The 18,820-nt window shown below is 42.8% G+C and overlaps 1 protein-coding gene across 1 annotated transcript in view; it reads right to left on the bottom strand.

Annotated features, from left to right (window-relative positions):
- The window catches only part of DBF4B (DBF4 zinc finger B), a 33,474-nt gene extending 24,530 nt beyond the window's left edge, over positions 1 to 8,944 (bottom strand). The window contains 2 exon segments of the mRNA XM_045045305.1: positions 7,894 to 7,959; positions 8,440 to 8,944. Coding sequence (XP_044901240.1) covers positions 7,894 to 7,959; positions 8,440 to 8,461 — 88 coding nt within the window. The 5' untranslated portion in view covers positions 8,462 to 8,944.
- Positions 8,945 to 18,820: the final 9,876 nt, after the last annotated feature.

The following is an 18,820-nucleotide window of genomic DNA, read 5'->3' as shown; positions in this document are numbered from 1 at the left end:
TGTAACACAGTGTGAGCTACTAGCTCAGGTGGAGGGACTCTTCCAGAAGGTATCGAGAGGAGATAAAGAAATGGAGAGGACAGAAATAGAAGTGTAAGCAACATCACAGAGGGGCTGCAAAGGGAAAGAAAAAAAGAATGGAGAGAAGAAAACATTTGAAGAAGCAACGGTCTAGGCTTCTGAATAAATATGGAAGAGGAATATGAGAACTTTTGTTCTCTCCTTAAATCCTACTAAAAATGACAAAAAAAAAAAAAAGGAATAAAAATGGACAAAGACACTGGCAAGATGACAAGAGACAAGAGATGCCAGTAAACTGTGGAAGCTGGAAAGCAGATGGATGAGTGGAAAACAGGCAGGAGACCAGAGAAAGTGGCATCTAAGGCCAACGAGAAGCAAGCTGGAGCTGAAAGGCCCTGAAACTGGAGGGACCAGAAGAGAATGCTGGAGTGAAATGGGGGGCTGAAAAAGAGGTTATCTGGAAGCCTTTCAAAGGAACAGCTAGATACCCAGAACCTTCCCCTACCCTGGCAGAAGACTACAGCAATGGTGGGGTGCCTAGATGGCTGTCAGTAGAGCTTGTGACTCTTGATCTCAGAGTCGTGAGTTCAAGCCTCACATTGAACAAGGGATCCATAAATAAATAAATAAATAAATAAATAAAACTACAGCAGTGGTTCTTCACTGAGGGAGATTTTGCCCCCAGGAGAAATTTGACAATGTCTGGAAATATTTTTGGTTGTTAGGGGGTATGCTCCTAGCCAATAGAAGCCAGGAATGCTGCTTAACATCGTATAAGGCACAGGACAACCCCCTGCAACAGAATTATCTCATCCTAAGCGTCAATAATGCTGAGAATGAAAAACCCCTGGACTAGAGGAAACTGAGCACAGGTGAGAGCAGGGATAAAGTCCCAATGAAAACACAGAAGATTAAGAGGATGTCCACATGATGAACGGTGAGACCTGTAGACATCCCCTAATGAACTCCCAGAATGCGGACAACCACACTTATAACCCGCAATGTGATAGTAGTAGGAAGTGACCCCTTGGAAGGTAGTTAGGTTTAGGTGAGATCATGAAGTGTAGCTCCCCTAAGGGGACTGGTGTCCTTACAAGAAGAGAGACCAGAGCGCATGCTCTCTCTCTCCATCCATGAGGGCACAAAGAAGAGCTCATGTGAACCACATAGTGAGATGGTAGTCATGTGCAAGGCTAGAAGCGAGCCCTTACCAAGAACACAAATCTACTGGTATCTTGATCTTGGGACTACCAGCCTCTGGTAATATGAGAAATAAATGTGTTTAAGCCACTCAGTCTACCATGTTTTGTTATAGCAGCCTGAAATACAGGATATCCCCCAAGGGGTGTCTGGGTGGCTCAGTCGGTTAAGCATCTGGGCTCAGGTCATGATCTCATGGTTTGTGAGATTGAGCCCTGAAGTTGGGTTCTGCGCTGACAGTGCGGAGCTTGCTTGGGATCCTCTCTCTGCCCCTCCCCATGCTGGCACACTCTCTCTCTCTCAAAATAAATAAGTAAACATTAAAAAAAAAAAAAAAAAAAAAAAGGACAGGGGCACCTGGCTGGCTCAGTTAGTTACACGTCTGACTTCGCTCAGGTCATGATCTCATGGTTCGTGAGTTTGAGCTCTCCCCACATGGGGCTCTGTGCTGACAGCTCAGAGCCTGGAGCCTGCTTCGGATTCTGTGTCCCCCCTCTTTCTCTCTGCACCTCCTCTGTTTGTGTACTCTCTCACGCTCTCAAAAATAAACTTAAAAAAAAAAAAAGACACCCTCCCCCCTAAAATTGCCAGGTTCCAGCATGATTACCTACAATGAAATCTACCGATAACCCCCTTCCAATTGGCATTTCATTGCCTCACTTTTAAATATGAATGGGTAATCAAAGATCAGATATTTAAAGAAAGCTTCTAACAAGAAATCTAACTACCAAACAGAAAAAAGACTTAGAGGAAATAGAGACAATACAGGAAAGCAGAAGAAACCTAAAAACAATACCCTATATATCCTCGGAGAGATAAAGGAATACATTGCGTTCCATAAACACATAGACAAGTATAAAAAAGGAAACACAAGAAAAACTTTTGGGGCGCCTGGGTGGCTCACTTGGTTGAGCATCCAACTTCGGCTCAGGTCATGATCTCGTGGTCTGTGAGTTTGAGTCCCGCATCGGGGCTCTGTGATGACAGCTCAGAGCCTGGAGCCTGCTTCAGATTCTGTGTCTCCCTCTCTCTCTGCCCTTCCCCCACTCATGCTCTGTCTCTCTCTCTCTCTCTCTCTCTCTGTCAAAAATAAATAAACATTTAAAAAAAAGAAAAGAAGGGGCGCCTGGGTGGCGCAGTCGGTTAAGCGTCCGACTTCAGCCAGGTCACGATCTCGCGGTCCGTGAGTTCGAGCCCCGTGTCAGGCTCTGGGCTCATGGCTCAGAGCCTGGAGCCTGTTTCCGATTCTGTGTCTCCCTCTCTCTCTGCCTCTCCCCTGTTCATGCTCTGTCTCTCTCTCTCTGCCCCAAAAATAAACGTTGAAAAAAAAAAATTTTTAAAAATAAATAAATAAATAAAAAATAAAAAAAAAGAAAAGAAAAACTTTTTAGAAATGTATAATATGAAAAAAAAAAAAAAAAAAGAAATGTTGCAGAACGAAAAGGAGTTTCCAGAATGAAAGTTTCCACCGAGTACCAGCTACATGAATGAAAAATGTCCCCCATCAGGGCACACTGTCAAGAAATTTCAGGACATTAAGGAGAAAGAGGAAAAAACAAAACAAAACCCCACAAAACACAGGATTTTGGCTTCATTTCAGGTAATACTGGACACCAGTAATTTAAAAGCCTTCCTAATACAGGGGTTCAGTGGGTTAAGCGTGACTTGATTTCCACTTAGGTTATGATCTCACAGTTCCTGAGATCGAGCCCCGAGTTTGGCTCTGCATTGACAGTGAGTGTGCAGCCTGCTTGGGATTTTCTTTCTGCCCCTCCTCGCCACATGCTCTCTTTCTCTCTGTTAAAATAAATAAACATTAAAAACAAAACAAAAAAAGCCTTTCTAATACAAAATATCTAAAAATACCAGTTAAAATATAAATACAAATCCCACCTAACTGCTAAGTTCACAAAATCAATAAGTAGGATTCCACAAATGACCCCAAATAATGAGAAAACTGAAAACCACAGTGGGGAAAGCCAATGCTGACTGCCCTGAGGGAGTTTGTGGGCTTAAAAGCAAAGGGTTTGGGACTGATGAGCCTGACACGCCCAGGAGATCAGGAGATAAGGTCTTGCACCTGCCTAGAGTGAGGAGTTAGAATTGAGAAATCCCACATGGATCTAGGAGAAAAGGTAAATCAGAAAATAATCCATCCACCAAGAGACCTTTTAAAAGGAATACTTTCTTAGCGTGGCTCTGCAAGAAAAATGTCTTCTCTGAGAATTCATAACCATAGGCCTCCCAAGAATTTGGAATTCAAATTCACATTACTTATGTGGTCTAAGAATCCACTACCATCACCATCAAACAGAGAAATTAACATAAAAAGTAATCCCAGCTCCTAACACCTTTGGCATGCTTTCAAGTAACTAAATGCAAATCAATTCTAGAGGCACAGCTTAGCTCAGGGTTCCCAAAATTTCCTCATATAAAGCATCATCAAACATTAACTCACCCTCTAACATTATAAAACACATGAAGGAAACAAACCACTGTGGGTAAGAATCAGCAGAAATAAAGAGCAAAATTAGATCCCCAACAGCTTCGAATAGAAGCTTTTAGGGTCACTGTAGACCATAAAATAATTAAATTATTAGATGTTTTATTTCACTAAAATAAGTATTTAAAATGCTGGGAGAAAATAAATGTCAACTTAGAATTTACATCTGACTGGGCAATTATTCAAGAATGAGGGCAAAATAAAGACATTTTTCAAACAAAGAAAATCCATTTATTCCCCAACCACTTCTCACTGAAGGACTTCGCAGAGGTGTACTTTGGGATAGAAGGAAGCTAGACCCACAAGGAAGGACTGAAATGCCAAAAATATGTATAAATCTAAACAATCACTGTATAAAACAATAATGATAATAATGACTAATTTGGAAGTAAAAAAGACACACAATAATCATATTGCTGCTAGATGGCAATAATGCTATAGATGGGGACAGGGATGGTTCAGAGACAGACCAGTCTAGGCCTTTGTTGTGTCAGGAGGAAGGTAGAAATATTCACAGAATCAGACTTCGCCCTACACTACAAACTACAAGTGGAAAGTGGCTGAATCACTATATTGTCCATATGAAACAACAGAATACTGCATGTAAATTATACTGGAATTAAAAATTACAACAGGGCACCTGGGTGGCTCAGTCAGTTAAGCGTCTGACTCTGATTTTGGATGAGGTCACATCTCATGGTCATGAGATTGAGCCTCGAGTTGGGCTCCAAGCTGGGTGTGGAGCCTGCTTAGGATTCCCTCCACGGGGCGCCTAGGTGGCTCAGTCAGTTAAACGTCCATGTCCGACTTCGGCTCAGGTCATGATCTCACAGTTTGTGAGTTCAAACCCCACTTGGGCTCTGTGCTGACAGCTCAGAGCCTGGAGCTGCTCCCGATTCTGTGTCTCCTTCTCTCTGCCCATCCCCTGCTCACACTCTGTCTCTCTCTCCCAAAAATAAATAAAAAACGTTAAAAAAAAAAAAAAAAAAAAGATTCTCTCTCTCCCTCTTCCTCTGCCCCTCCCCCTCCAAAATAAAAAATTAAAGAAAACAAAAAGATTGTACACTTAAAAGAAAAAAGTGGAATATGTCTTCAAAATTCTGGGGAAAAATTATTTGCAGCCTAGAACTATTTAACCAGCTGAACTATCATTCAAATATAAGTTAACATAAAGAATTGTAAGACCTGCAGGTCTTGAAAAATTTGTCTAGTACCCTTTCTCAGGAAGCTATACTAGAAGGGGTACTCTATCAAGATGAGGAAGTAAATGTAGAGAGAAAAACATAGGAATTTATGATAGAGGGGATCCTACACAGGAAAAACCAAGGGAAATCCCCAGAATGATGAAGGGAGTTTCTAGGATGAAATCAGTGCAACAAGCCTAGCGCTCAGCTGGACCAGACTAGAGTACTAAGATAAATGGTTTCAGAAGGTATGTTCTCCAGACAAAGAAGAAACTGATGGATTCTCAGATGAGCTTGAAAATACTGAGGGAAGGCTTATACTTCTGGTAAGAGTCTGAACATGAATTAGGGATCATACATAGAAAATGAAGCATATTGGGGCTCAGTGAGTTAAGCGTCCAACTTCGGCTCAGGTCATAATCTCACGGTTCGTGGGTTCGAGGCCCCACGTCAGGCTCTGTGCTGACTGCTCAGAGCCTGGAACCAGCCTGCTTTGGATTCTGTGTCTCTGTCCTCTCTCTCTCTGTCCCTCCCCTGCCCTGTCTCTCTTTCTCAAAAATAAACACACATTAAGAAAAAAAAAGAAAAGAAAAGAAAATGAAGCATATTTCCTAGTTTACTACATGGGTCATCTGTGAATAAACATAATCACGATACTGCAAATAAATAAATGACCAATCAAAGATGACTACATATGCACTAGGAGGAGGAAAGGAGGAAAATGTGTGTGTTTGTGTGTGTTAAGTGGGGAGACAGAAAAAAAATCTTTATTTTCCATACTAGGAAGTCAACAGATATAATTTAAGTTAAAAACAACAAAAGCAGGGGCACCTGGCTGGTTGGGTTGGAAGAGCATTCAACTCTTGATTTTGGGGTTGTGAGTTCAAGCCCCATGTTGTGTGTAGAGATTACTTAAAAATAAAATCTTAGGGGCGCCTGGGTGGCGCAGTCGGTTAGGCGTCCGACTTCAGCTCAGGTCACGATCTCACGGTCCGTGAGTTCGAGCCCCGCGTCAGGCTCTGGGCTGATGGCTCAGAGCCTGGAGCCTGCTTCGGATCCTGTGTCTTCCTCTCTCTCTGCCCCTCCCCCGTTCATGCTCTGTCTCTCTCTGTCCCCAAAATAAATAAAAAACTTTGAAAAAAAAATTAAAAAAAATAATAATAAAATAAAATCTTAAAGGGCATGTGGATGGCTCAGTTGGTTAAGCGTCTGACTTCGGCTCAGGTCATGCTCTTACAGTTCGTGGGTTCGAGCCCCGCATCAGGCTCTGTGCTGACAGCTTGGAGCCTGGCGCCTGCTTCAGATTCCATGTCTCCCTCTCTCTGTTTCTCCCCTGCTCACGCTCTGTCTCTCTCTCAAAATAAATAAAGATTAAGAAAAAATTGTTTTTTAAATATTAAAAAAGAAAACAAAGGCAGTATGGGCATGCTATTTAGAAATAATTAGGTAAATATTAGAAGAAATAGCTGTAAGAGCTGTAAACAATGGCACCCTAGAGAGTAGGAAACAGGAGGCGGGGGGGGGGGGGGGGGGGGGGGGGGGGAGGGGGTGTGAGAGGCAGAGACATAGACATAGACCTAGCCTCTTAAAATTATGAAACCATAAAACTATAATAAAAATTTTTTAAAACCCTTCAAATTTCATAGTCATATTACAGTGAAGTTTAAGAACCAATATGAAGATAATCATCTAAAATCTTCTAATGAAAAAAAGTAGGCCAAGGGGGCACCTGGGTGGCTCAGTTGGTTAAGCATCTGACTCTTGATTTTGGCTTAGGTCATGATCTCAGGTTCATGAGTTCAAGTCCCACATTAGGCTCTGTGCTGACAATGCAGAGCCTGCTTGGGATTCTCTCTCTCAAAAATAAAAAAGAAACATTAAAAAGAAAAAGAAAGGGGCGCCTGGGTGGCGCAGTCGGTTAAGCGTCCGACTTCAGCCAGGTCACGATCTCGCGGTCCGTGTGTTCGAGCCCCGCATCAGGCTCTGGGCTGATGGCTCAGAGCCTGGAGCCTGTTTCCGATTCTGTGTCTCCCTCTCTCTCTGCCCCTCCCCCGTTCATGCTCTGTCTCTCTCTGTCCCAAAAATAAATAAAAGCGTTGGAAAAATAAAAAATAAAAAAAAAAAGAAGAAAAAGAAAAAAGCAGATCACCTACAAAGAAACAAGAATCAGACCTACATCAATTATCAACACCTTTTTTTGAGAGAGAGAGAGAGAATGCGTGCAAGTGGGGCAGAGAGAGAGAGAGAGGGAGAAAAGATCTGAAAGAGATTGTGCGCTGACAGCAGAGAGCCCCATGCGGGGCTGGAACTCACAAACGGTGAGATCATGACATGAGCTGAAGTCGGGTGCTTAACCTGCTGAGCCACCTGGGCACCCCAACAACATCTACTTTTTGCAGGAAGAAAATACTGAAGGAAAAAAACTTTGACTCAAGAATTTAACATGAAGAAATCAAGATATTCTCAGGCATACAAGCTTCAGAAAGTTTATCACATAAAGCCCCCTTTTGAAAACACTCTTGGAGAAAGTCCTCCAGCAAACAAAGAGTAAATAACTTAGTAAAGTGTACTGCTGTTTCAAAGGCAACCAAAGCTTGTATCTCTAACAATCCAGAACTAAAACTAGAAGAAACTAGGGGAGGGGAGGGGAGGGAAGTGACGGAAGTGAGTATGGCTGCAATACTTGTCTATTTCGGTGGGTTTATGGTAAAAATAACCATGAATATGAGCTTAATAAGGTATTCTATCCTGACTCTCCATCTGCTAATCTTGTTAGTAATATCAGACTGAAAGCTCTTATTTGACCTTTACCATGAATTCCTAAGTGATTCATGCCATCCCTCCATATACACACACTCAAAGCCACTAAGTAATTAGGAAACCTCAATAGCGCTAACAATTCTCGACCATGATTTTCATTCCAAAAGACTTGGTGCAGGAGTACCAACTTCGACCTCGCATCCCTAGTTCTGACCTGTTACCTACCTACGATAGGAGCCCGGAGCCTACTCTCAGCCATAGAACTCTGCAGCTCTGAGAATTTGCCGTCACCTGAGAAAGGACAAAACAGCATCAGAACCACCTTCATTAGCCTTCGACCTTCTACTACCCTCTCCCCCAACCCCCACCCCCGGCCTCCCAATTCCTGCAAACCCCCCAGCGCGGCTCTCGGGGAGGGGGGGGGGCGGAAAGGAAGACTGAACTCCATCACAATCCATATCCCATCTCACCTCCCGTGTCTCTTGTCCTTCAATCCCGCCACCCCCTCTAGAACTCTGCGCCTTCACTCCCATGGCCTCTTGGCCACCCCTTTTGTATTTCAATCCCCGTGCTTCCCTCCAGGCTCTTGTCCCCTCAGTCCCAACTTGCCACCTTTAGACCTCTACCTCCTCAACGCCAGTAAGCCCTTCTTCTCGGCTCCTCTACGCTCCTCAGCTTCTGCCCCTATCAGCTCCCCAATTCCTGTGCACCTTCCCGATCTCTTATCCTCTCTACACTCGTTTAACCCCTTCCTTCCACCTTCCTTCTTACCCCATCTTCCCCTTCCCGGCATCCGTACCCTTTCCTGGCTCCCTCCTCAAGGTCTCCGTAGTGTATTCGCGGGCTCCATGAGCTTTTTCAAACGACCGAGTGGCCGTGGCCTCTCCGCAAGTACACGACCAGTCTCCAGGCGCCCTGGGCCGCGGCTCGGGTTTAAATTTCCTGTCGGCCCCGCCCCGAATATAGCGTAATAGCTGCGAGGGTCTGCCCTACGGTGGCCCTGCGAGGTCAATGTTAACCTCAGCAAAACCTCCCTTCTCCCTTCCTATTCCGGCCGGCGTTCTCCACCCGTCCCTTTCCCTTCATTTCTTGGCTTTTCATTGGGTGGAGATACTCTGCGCCTTAACAGACAGGAAGTTGAGGACTAGTGGTAGCCTAGTTTTCATGATTCTTCACACTGAGCTGGTTTGAAATTCCTAGGAGTTCGATAATAACAACATAGGCCTATCACGGAGCATTTACAAAAAATTTTCACATACACATCATTTCATCTTCACATCTTTGTTTCCCTCCCTTTTCTCCACTTACCCACCCAACAAAAAAAATTCTCAAAAGAGGTGTCTCCTCATTTGTTCAACTCATGTAATTAGTGTGACCCTCACCTCTCCACTAAAACTGTACTTGTCTAGGTCAACTGTAACTTCCACGTTCCCAAATCCTATGGTCACTTTGCTGTACTCAACTGATCCAACTTCTAGAACATTAAAGGAGACTATTCCCTCCTTCCTGAGACAGTTTCTTCATTTTGCTCCTATTTCTATGAGCCTGCACCTTCCCTTAATGGCTCCACAATCTCCTTTGCTGAATCTGAAGCCATTGTTCCACCTACAATGTTGCAGCACGCCAAGGCTTTAGCCCTTAGTCCTATTCTCTTCCATATTAGCACTTTCTTCCCAGGAGATCTCATTCAACTCCATGGCTTTACAATCAGTTCTGTGCTAATGCCTGCAGAACTTCTACATCTGGTTCTGATCTCTCCCTTGATCTCCAGACTTCTATATTCAAGTGGATAGTGGACATTTCTGCTTGTATGTCTAATGGACACCTCCGGCTCAACACATTCAAAACAGAACATTTCTTTCACTGTCCCACCCTTCAAAAAACCCCAGGTATTCTTCTCCATCTCAGTAAATGTCACATAATCCGCTCAGTTGTTCAAGACAAAAACCTAGAGGTTATCCTACTTCAGCTTATCCCCACTCCCACTCTAGAAACAAATTCTACCAACTCCGAAGTACATCTTGCATCAGACCACCTCTACCATCTTAGTTCAAGCCACCATACCTTCTTCCCCGAAGCACTGTGTCAATTTTTAACACAACTTCTACTTTTTCTTTTTTTTTCTTTTTAAAGTAAACTCTATCCCCAATGTGGGGCTCAAACTCATGATTCTGGATCAGGAGTTGCATGCTCTACTGACTAAGCCAGCCAGGCACCCCAACACTACTTTTACCCGAGTAGCTTCCTACATCCACCCCAAATAATCAATTCTCTAAGCACTATATTATTTATATATACGTGTGTGTATATATATATATATACACACACACACACACACACACACACACACATATATATACATATATATACATATATATATACACACTTTTATCCCTTCCAGTGGGGCCCCTCCCTACACTAGACTATACATAACAGCTCTGATGAACTAAAGCTTGGCCATGTGACTCACTTTGGCTGATGAAAAAAGAAAAAAAATGACATCACTTTCAAGCACAAGTTTTATAATTTTTTTTAACGTTTTTATTTATTTTTGAGACAGGGAGAGACAGAGCATGAACAGGGGAGGGTCAGAGAGAGGGAGACACAGAATCTGAAACAGGCTCCAGGCTCTGAGCTGTCAGCACAGAGCCTGACGCGGGGCTTGAACTCACGGACCGTGAGATCATGACCTGAGCCGAAGTCGGCCGCTTAACCGACTAAGCCACCCAGGCGCCCCTCAAGCACAAGTTTTAAGAGACAGGATCATTTACCAAGTTCTTTTATCCCATCACAATGACAGGCAATGTCCTAGCTAGAAGCTGACCTGTCGGCTTGAGTTCCTGAGTAAAGATGACAGGTAACAGAACCAGGGGCAACCCCAAATAGATTTGTAGCATAAGCAAGAAATAAACCTTTATTATTTTAAGCTACTGAGATTTTGATATCATTTGTTACTATATCATAATCAAATCCAAGGTTCCCAAAGTGTAGCACAGTCCTTTCAGAAGGATCCATGAAGTCAAAACTATTTTGGTAATAACACAGAAACATTATTTTCCATTTTTCATTCTCATTCTCTCATGAATGTTTAGTGGAGTATGCAGAAGCAAAAGTAAGAATCTAACACTCTTCTGTTTAAAATATTAGAAACAATGCCATTCTTCTAATTATTTTTGTTTTGGAAAATATTTTTTCATTAAAAGTGCATTATTTAAGTTAACACATAATGGACTTATTCTTAAATGAACAATATATTTTTAAAGTTTTTCCTTACTGAGAGAAAGAGAGAGAACGTGAGCAGTGGAGAGGAGGAGCCAGGGAGGGAGGAAGGGAGAGACAGAGAGAGAGAGAGAGAGAGAATGAATTCCAAGCAAGCTCCACACTGCCAGCATAAGCCCAAAGTAGAGCTTAAACTCCCAAACCATGAGATCATGACCTGAGCTGAAATCTACAGTTGGACACTTAACTGACTGAGCCACCCAGATGCCCCTAAATGAACAGTATTTTTATTTTTTTAATTTTAATTTTTTTAATGTTTTTTTTGAGAGAGAACTAGAGCGTGAGTGGGGGAGGGTCAGAGATAAGGTCAGATTCACACAATCTGAAACAGAATCCAGGCCCTGAGCTGTTAGCACAGAGCCCAACGCAGAGCTTGAACTGGGGAACTGTGAGATCATGACCTGAGCTGAAGTTGAACCCACTGAGCCACCCAGGTGCCCCAATCAACAATATTTTTAAACTTTAATTTCTAATGTGGTAAATATCACAGATTTTATTTTCTAAATATATATTCAAATATATAAAATCTTTCTATGTATAAATTAAAAATTTTAATGTTTATTTATTTTTGAAAGAGAGAGAGACAGAGACAGAGACAGAGAGACAGTGAGAGAGCACAGGCTGGGAGTGAGGGAGTGAGGGAGACAGGGATCCAAAGCGGGTCTGAGCCGATAGTGGAGAGCCTGACAGGACACGGGGCTCGCAACTGACAAACTACGAGATCATGAACTGAGTTGAAGTGGGACACTTAGCTGACTGAACCACCCCAATTTATAAATTTAAATTGAAAAATACCCCCATTTGTGGTGTCTCTCTCAACTGGATAGGGGCCCCCAAATGTGGGGCATTCTGATAGGGTGAGGGCCAGGGGCACAGGCAGTGGAAGGATTCACCCTAGGCAGAACAAAGGAGACAATTTATTAAATACACTACAAGGGAGCGGTGGGCAAGACAGCAGAGGAGAGGCTGTTGGTAACGAGGCAGTGGCTGGAGGTGGTTTTTAAAGAGAGAAGGTGAAGAGGTATGAAGACCTGTGGAATTTTCCCTTTTTTGGTAACTGTGCCTGCTTGTAAATAGCCCATTGGTTAGTTAGGGCCTATGGATATTTTGGGGTGGGTAGCCTGCTGGGCCTCTCTGTATTCAGCCAGAGAGCTGGGGTCACCCTGGGCTCTTCTACCTTACTCAGGTTTCCATCGTTCAAGCCTGTTGCCTAAAAACGGCCTCTACAACATTGTGGTGGCCAGTCTCCCCAGATGGCCTGTAAGGATATTCAATTCCCGGTAGTCGTGACCACATCAAACAGGGTGAGTTACCATTAGAGGAAATAATGATGTGCAACTTCTGGGACGGGGTCATAAAAAGTATTTCAACATCCACATCGCTGTTTCTTAGATCACCTGCTGTGAGGGAAGCCAGCAATCATGGCTTGAGAACACTCAAGTATGCTGTGGAGAGGCTCTTGTGGAGACAGAGGAATGGAGGCTTCCTGCGAACAGCGGCACCCCCTACTGTGATGGAGCCATCTCGCAAGGAGATGGATTCTTCAGCCTTAGCTAAGCTTTCGATGACTGCAACCCCACAAGAGATCCCAAGTCAGAAAAGCCCAACCAAGCTGCTCCCAGGTTCCAGGCCCACAGACAACCCAGAGAAAATCAGTGCCTGGTGTTGTTTTAAGTCATATTTTGGGGTGACACAGCAACAGATAACTGATAAATGCATAAAAAAAGCTATTTGGAATCCTCAATTTTTAAAAAAGAAAATAGGGGGCTGAAACCAAAGCGAACCAATTTCAGAATTGCGAACCTAGCTTATCCTGACTGACAAATAAAACCAGTCCAACTACCCTCCCTTACAAACCCACCCAGCGGCTTTCCCTCTTTGCTCCCCTGAACAAACTTACCTGTGTCTTTTTAAAAAATTCTTTCTTAATGTTTATTTTTGTGAGAGACAGAGAGAGACGAAGCGTGAGCAGGGGAGGGGCAGAGAGAGAGGGAGACACAGAATTCCCAGCAGGCTCCAGGCTCCGAGCTGTCAGCACAGAGCCCGACGCAAGGCTCGAACCTGTGAATCGGGAGATCGTGACCTGAGCCAAGGTCAGCTGCTTAACCCACCGAGCCACCCAGGCCCCCCAAACTTCCCAGTGTCTTGAATGAGCCAAACTTGTTGCTGCCTTAGGGCCTTTGCACTAACAGCTCCATTTCCCATTTCTTCTTTTTCCTCCTAGGCATCAGATTGAATCTCACTTTTTCATATGGGACTGCGGAGACCATCCAACCTAACAGCAGCTCCCCCATTCCTTGCCGGGTGTGCCACTTTGGCTTATGTTGTTCACGGCACTTAACACTCTCAGAAAGTATCTTATCTGTTTACCGGTTTGTTGTCTATATTTCCCCAGCCAGAATGCAAGACAATAAAGTGAAGGACCTTTCCTGTTTCCCTCACTGCTCTTTGCCCAAAATGAAGAACCTGGTGGGTGCTTACTAAATATTTGTTGCACGAATGAATGACTGAATCTCTCTGATCTTTAGTTTTTCCATTTCTAATAGGAAGATAACATTATCTAACAGAAAACGGGGTTTTAATTTTTTTTAAGTTTATTATTTTGAGACAGAGAGAGAGAGAAAGTATACACACGTGAGCAGAGGAGGGACAGAGAGAGGGAGATAGAAAATCCCAAGCAGGCTCCATGCTGTCAGCACGGAGCCTGACATGGGGCTCGATCTCCCAAATTGTGGGATCATGACCTGAGCCCAAATCAAGAGTCCCACTGAGCCACCCAGCCACCCCCAGAGTGAGGTTTTGAATATTCAACATGCATTTAGTGCAAAGTCAGTGACCAGAAAAAGGTACCTTTTACTATCTGGCAGAAAATATTTTGAGATAGTACTTCAAAATCTTCTTTGTCAGCATTTTTCTTGATTCCTGAAGGAAAGTGCTTAAAGTGAAAAAAAAAAAAAAATTCAGCTCATCATAGAACAAGGACCTCCCAATATCTAAAACACTTGCATAAATAGATCTAGAAAAGAACAACCACCCAATTGAAAATGGGGAAGGGAACATTCATAGGAAAATAAATACAAAGAGCATTCCAATATGCTCAATCTCACTTAAAATAAGGGAAATGCAAATGAAATCTACACTGAAATGCCATTTTTCATTTAACAGACTGGCAAAGATCAATTTTGCTAGATAGTGCCAAACTTCCTTGCATTGGGGCTGTACCAGCCTCCTATGTAAGGCAATTTGGCCCTCCCTAGCACAATTACAGATGTACATCTTTCCACCTGGCAATCTCATTTTTAGGAGTTACTCTACAGACACACATACTCACACATATGTGCTAGGACTTACGTAATATCTACTGCAGCACTGCAGTATCTACCAGTTATATATGGTGTTTATCAGAGGAATGCCTATAAAATGATGACACAGAAAAGGAACGCAGATATATTTAATTACTCTATTTTATAAATACATAGGTAGCTCTTATACCATGATATTCAAGTGCTTTAAAATTTATTTATTTATTTTGAGAGAGAGAGAGAGAGAGAGAGAGTGCACAAGCACGGGCAGGGGAGAGGCAGAGAGAGAAGGGGAAAGACAGAATCTCAAGCAGGCTCATACTGTCTGCGCAGAGCCTGACTGTGTGATGGGGCCACTCCTGTGAACTGTGAGATCGTGAACTAAGCGGAAGCCAAGAGTCTGACCCTCAACCCAGGGGCCCCCAAAGTGCCTTAAAAATAGTAATTACTTTAATCCTCCTAAAAACCTGGTGAGGTGAGTAGTTAACAATGCCCATTTTGTACATGGGAACACTGAGGTTATAACTTGCGTGAGGTCACACAGCCAGAAAGTGTTAGGGCTGGGATTTGAACCCAGGCAGTTTGACTAGAGAGGCCATGCTCTTTTTTTTTTTTTTTAATTTTTTTTTAACGTTTATTTATTTTTGAGACAGAGAGAGACAGAGCATGAACAGCGGAGGGTCAGAGAGAGAGGGAGACACAGAATCGGAAACAGACTCCAGGCTCTGAGCGGTCAGCCCAGAGCCCGACTCTGGGCTCGAACTCATAGAGGGCAAGATCGTGACCTGAGCTGAAGTCGGACGCTTAACCGACTGTGCCACCCAGGCGCCCCAGAGGCCATGCTCTTAACACGGCTCTGTGCTGCCTCTCAATGTCCGGCAACATGAAGAAAGAAAACTGACACAGCAATATTAAAATCTGTTCACACACACACACACACACTTAATGTTTATTTTTGTGAGAGACAGAGAGAGAGAGAGAGAGAGAGAGAGAGAGAGAGTGAGTGGGGTACGGGGTAGGGTTAGAGAGACAAGGAGACACAGAATCTAAAGCAGGTTCCAGGCTCTGAGCTGTTAGCACAGAGCCCCATGTGGGGCTCCAATCGACAAATTCCAAGATCATGACCTGAGCCGAAGTTGGACGCTTAACTGACTGAGCCACCCAGGCACACAAAACAGATCTTAAGAGATAAAAGAATTGTTAGGGATATAGGTATCATTGCTTGATGATAAACAATTCACTAGGAACTAGGTAAAACCTAGCATTCACATGAATCTAACAAACAGAGCCTCAAAATACTTAAGGCAGAAATACAAGGGAAGACTGAAATCTACATATATCGTAGGGCATTTTAACAGATTTTTACCCCGAAAAGACAGATGAAACAAAAATAAAATAAAATTTGTAACATATAAAAGATTAAATGATATGACAAACTTTAATGTACAAATATTAGAAAATAAATATGATTTTCAAGTACACACGGAGGAGTATAAGAATAGACTTACATTATGCCACTAATGTATCAACGAATACCAAAAAAATCAACATCACATAGAACATCTCCTATGACCATATTATAATTAAGTTAGAAATCAATAAAAAGGGGCACCTGGGTGGCTGAGACAGGTAAGCAGTCAACTTCAGCTCAGGTCATGGTCTCATGGTTCCTGAGTTTGAGCCCCACTCTGGCTGCCCACACAGAGCCCCCTTCAGATCGTCTGTCCCCTTTTCTCTCTACCCCTCCCCCACTCATGCTCTGTCTCTCTGTCTCTCTGTCTCTCTCTCTCAAAAATAAACAGTAAAAAAAATCAATAAAGAAAAAAATTTTAAGGGAGTAAAACCAAATGCATACCCCTAGAAATTAAAACCATACTTCCAAATAATTCATGATAGGAGAGTAAAACAATGAGGAAATGCAATATATGGAGAACTGCCAACAGTTAAAAACTATGTATCAGGAAAACTTGTTTCAGTCCGTAGAGTGTGAGACTCCTGATCTCAGCCCCATGTTGGGTGTAGAGCTTACCTAAAAACAAAACAAAAACCAAAGGAACAAACAAAAACAAAAACACGACATATCAAAAGCTGTTTAAGAAGTTGTAAAATTCAGCTAAAGTAACTAGAGGGAAATGTATGACCGTTAATGGATATGCTGTTAGAAAATAAGACAGAATGGGGGCGCCTGGGTGGCTCAGTTGGTTAAGCGTCCGACTTCAGCTCAGGTCACGATCTCGCGGTCTGTGAGTTCGAGCCCCGCGTCGGGCTCTGGGCTGATGGCTCAGAGCCTGGAGCCTGCTTCGGATCCTGTGTCTTCCTCTCTCTCTGCCCCTCCCCCGTTCATGCTCTATCTCTCTTTGTCTCAAAAATAAATAAACATTAAAAAAAATTAAAAAAAAAAAGAAAATAAGACAGGATGAAAATGAATCAGCTAACTGGTCACCTTGAGAAGTCAGAACATGAAGAACGAGTACACTCAAAATTTGCAGGTGGTCAGAAAGAATAAAGAATAGAAAATGATGAAACAGAAAAAAAAGAAAAGAAAAATAGACTCTTACAAATCAGTGTGGAAAAGACAATCCAACAGAAAAGTCTACAAGAGATATAAATAGGCAATTCAAAAATGAGGAAAATTTAATGGATAATAAACATAAAAAATGCTCAAACTCACTAGTAATTAGGAAAATGCAAATTAAACAGATGCCATTTCACACCCTTTTGACTGGAAAAATTATGACAAAACCAAGTTTTAACAAAAATGTGAGGAGGAGGGGGGCATGGGCACTCAGTTGGTTAAGCATCTGGCTCTTGATTTTGGCTCAGGTGGTGATCTAGTGGTTTGGGAGTTCAAGTCCCGTGTCGGGCTCTGTGCTGACAGCTCAGAGCCTGCTTGGGATTCTGTCTCTCTTTCTGCCCCATCCCCTGCACTTTCTCTGTCCCTCTCAAAAATAAATAAATACACATTAAAAAAATTTTTTTTAAACCTACTGTGTGAAACACTATACTAAATTCTTTTTTAAAAAAAGTGAGGAAAAGGGTGGGAATATAACCTGGAACAAAACCTTAGGAGAGCAATTTCAAGACATCCAATATTGTATGTGCCGTTCGACCCAGCAATTGTTTCTAGGTATATCCTAGTCTCCAGAGAGAGGTGTGTACCCCCCCAGCACAAGATAATCACAGAGCTGCTGGAAGGAGACATTAGAATTAAATTTATTTAAAAAGTTTTTGTAATGTTTGTTTTTAAGAGAGAGAGAGAGCGCGCGCGCGCATGAGTGGGGAGAAGCAGAGACAGAGACACAGAATCCGAAACAGGCTCCAGGCTCCGAGCGTTCAGCACAGAGCCCGATGCGGGGCTCGACCCCACAAACAGCGAGATCATGACCTGAGCCGAAGTCAGACGCTTAACCGAATGAGCCACCCAGGTGCCCCTAAATTTATTTTTTAGCTAAAAGAATAAACATAAGTAAGCTTTGCTAACCTGTCGTAAATCGATTGACACTGGTGCTCTCCCCGGGGCCTCTCTTGTCACACACCTTGGTTATGTAGTAAGTCAGGTGAGTTACCTGGGGAAGGGGAAGTGGAAGCTTCATATCTGGAGGGGTTTGTGTGTTTTCTTTCAGCTCTGTGGTGTATTTGTATGTTCATATTCTATGTAGTTTACATATGACCAGATAGATGGATTAAACATTAAAACATAATCCAGATTATGCTATCTGGATTTGCTTTTCCTAACCCTCCAAAGTGGACACAGGATTTAACAAAATTGGTTCAAAGAAGCAAGATTTAGATTACTCACAAGTGAATGCTCCAAGTACAAACACTCAGGTTCAATGAAAATCCAACCAGCATTGAGAGGGAGGCAGCTGGCCAACAAGTGAAAAAAATCACTGAAGTTCAAGAGAAATTCTTGCCAGTAATGAATCCTTAGCACTACTGAACTGTACATTTAAAAACGGTTAAGGTGGTGGGGCACCTGGGCGTCCGACTTCAGCTCAGGTCATGATCTCATGGTTCATGGGTTCGAGCCCCACGTCAGGCTCTGTGCTGACAGCTCAAGCCTGGAGCCTGCTTCCGATTCTGTGTCTCCCTCTCTCTCTGCCCCTGCCCTGCTCGCACTCTCTCTCTCTCTCTCTCTCTCTCAAAAATAAATAAACATAAAAGAAAAGAAAAGAAAAAAAGAAGTGGGCAAAGTAATGAAGCATATGCAACCTTATTTTGACTACAGATTTTAGCAATATGTAGGATATTTGTAATATGTTATTTAGTTCACTTTTTTTTTTTTTTAAGTAATCTCTATTCCCAATGTGGGGCTCAAACTCACGACTCTGAGATCAAGAGTGGCATGCTCTATGGACTGAGCCAGTCAGGAGCCCCTTCCTTCCCTTTTCAATCCCCCCTTTTATATGTTTTATGTCTTATCATGGACACACTAATTTGTTATAGTGGTTCACATATATTATTCATAAATAAATACACATTCATACATTAGAAATGCATGGTGAATTATTTTTACTTCTAAGAGTATGTGGCAAAAATGTTTGATGCTTACTGGCCTACTGAAACTTTCC

Source organism: Felis catus, chromosome E1 (genome assembly GCF_018350175.1).
Source record: "Felis catus isolate Fca126 chromosome E1, F.catus_Fca126_mat1.0, whole genome shotgun sequence".
Lineage (NCBI taxonomy): Eukaryota > Metazoa > Chordata > Mammalia > Carnivora > Felidae > Felis > Felis catus.
The sequence above is the reverse complement of the archived record's forward strand: the minus strand, read 5'-3'. Positions and strand labels throughout refer to the sequence as shown.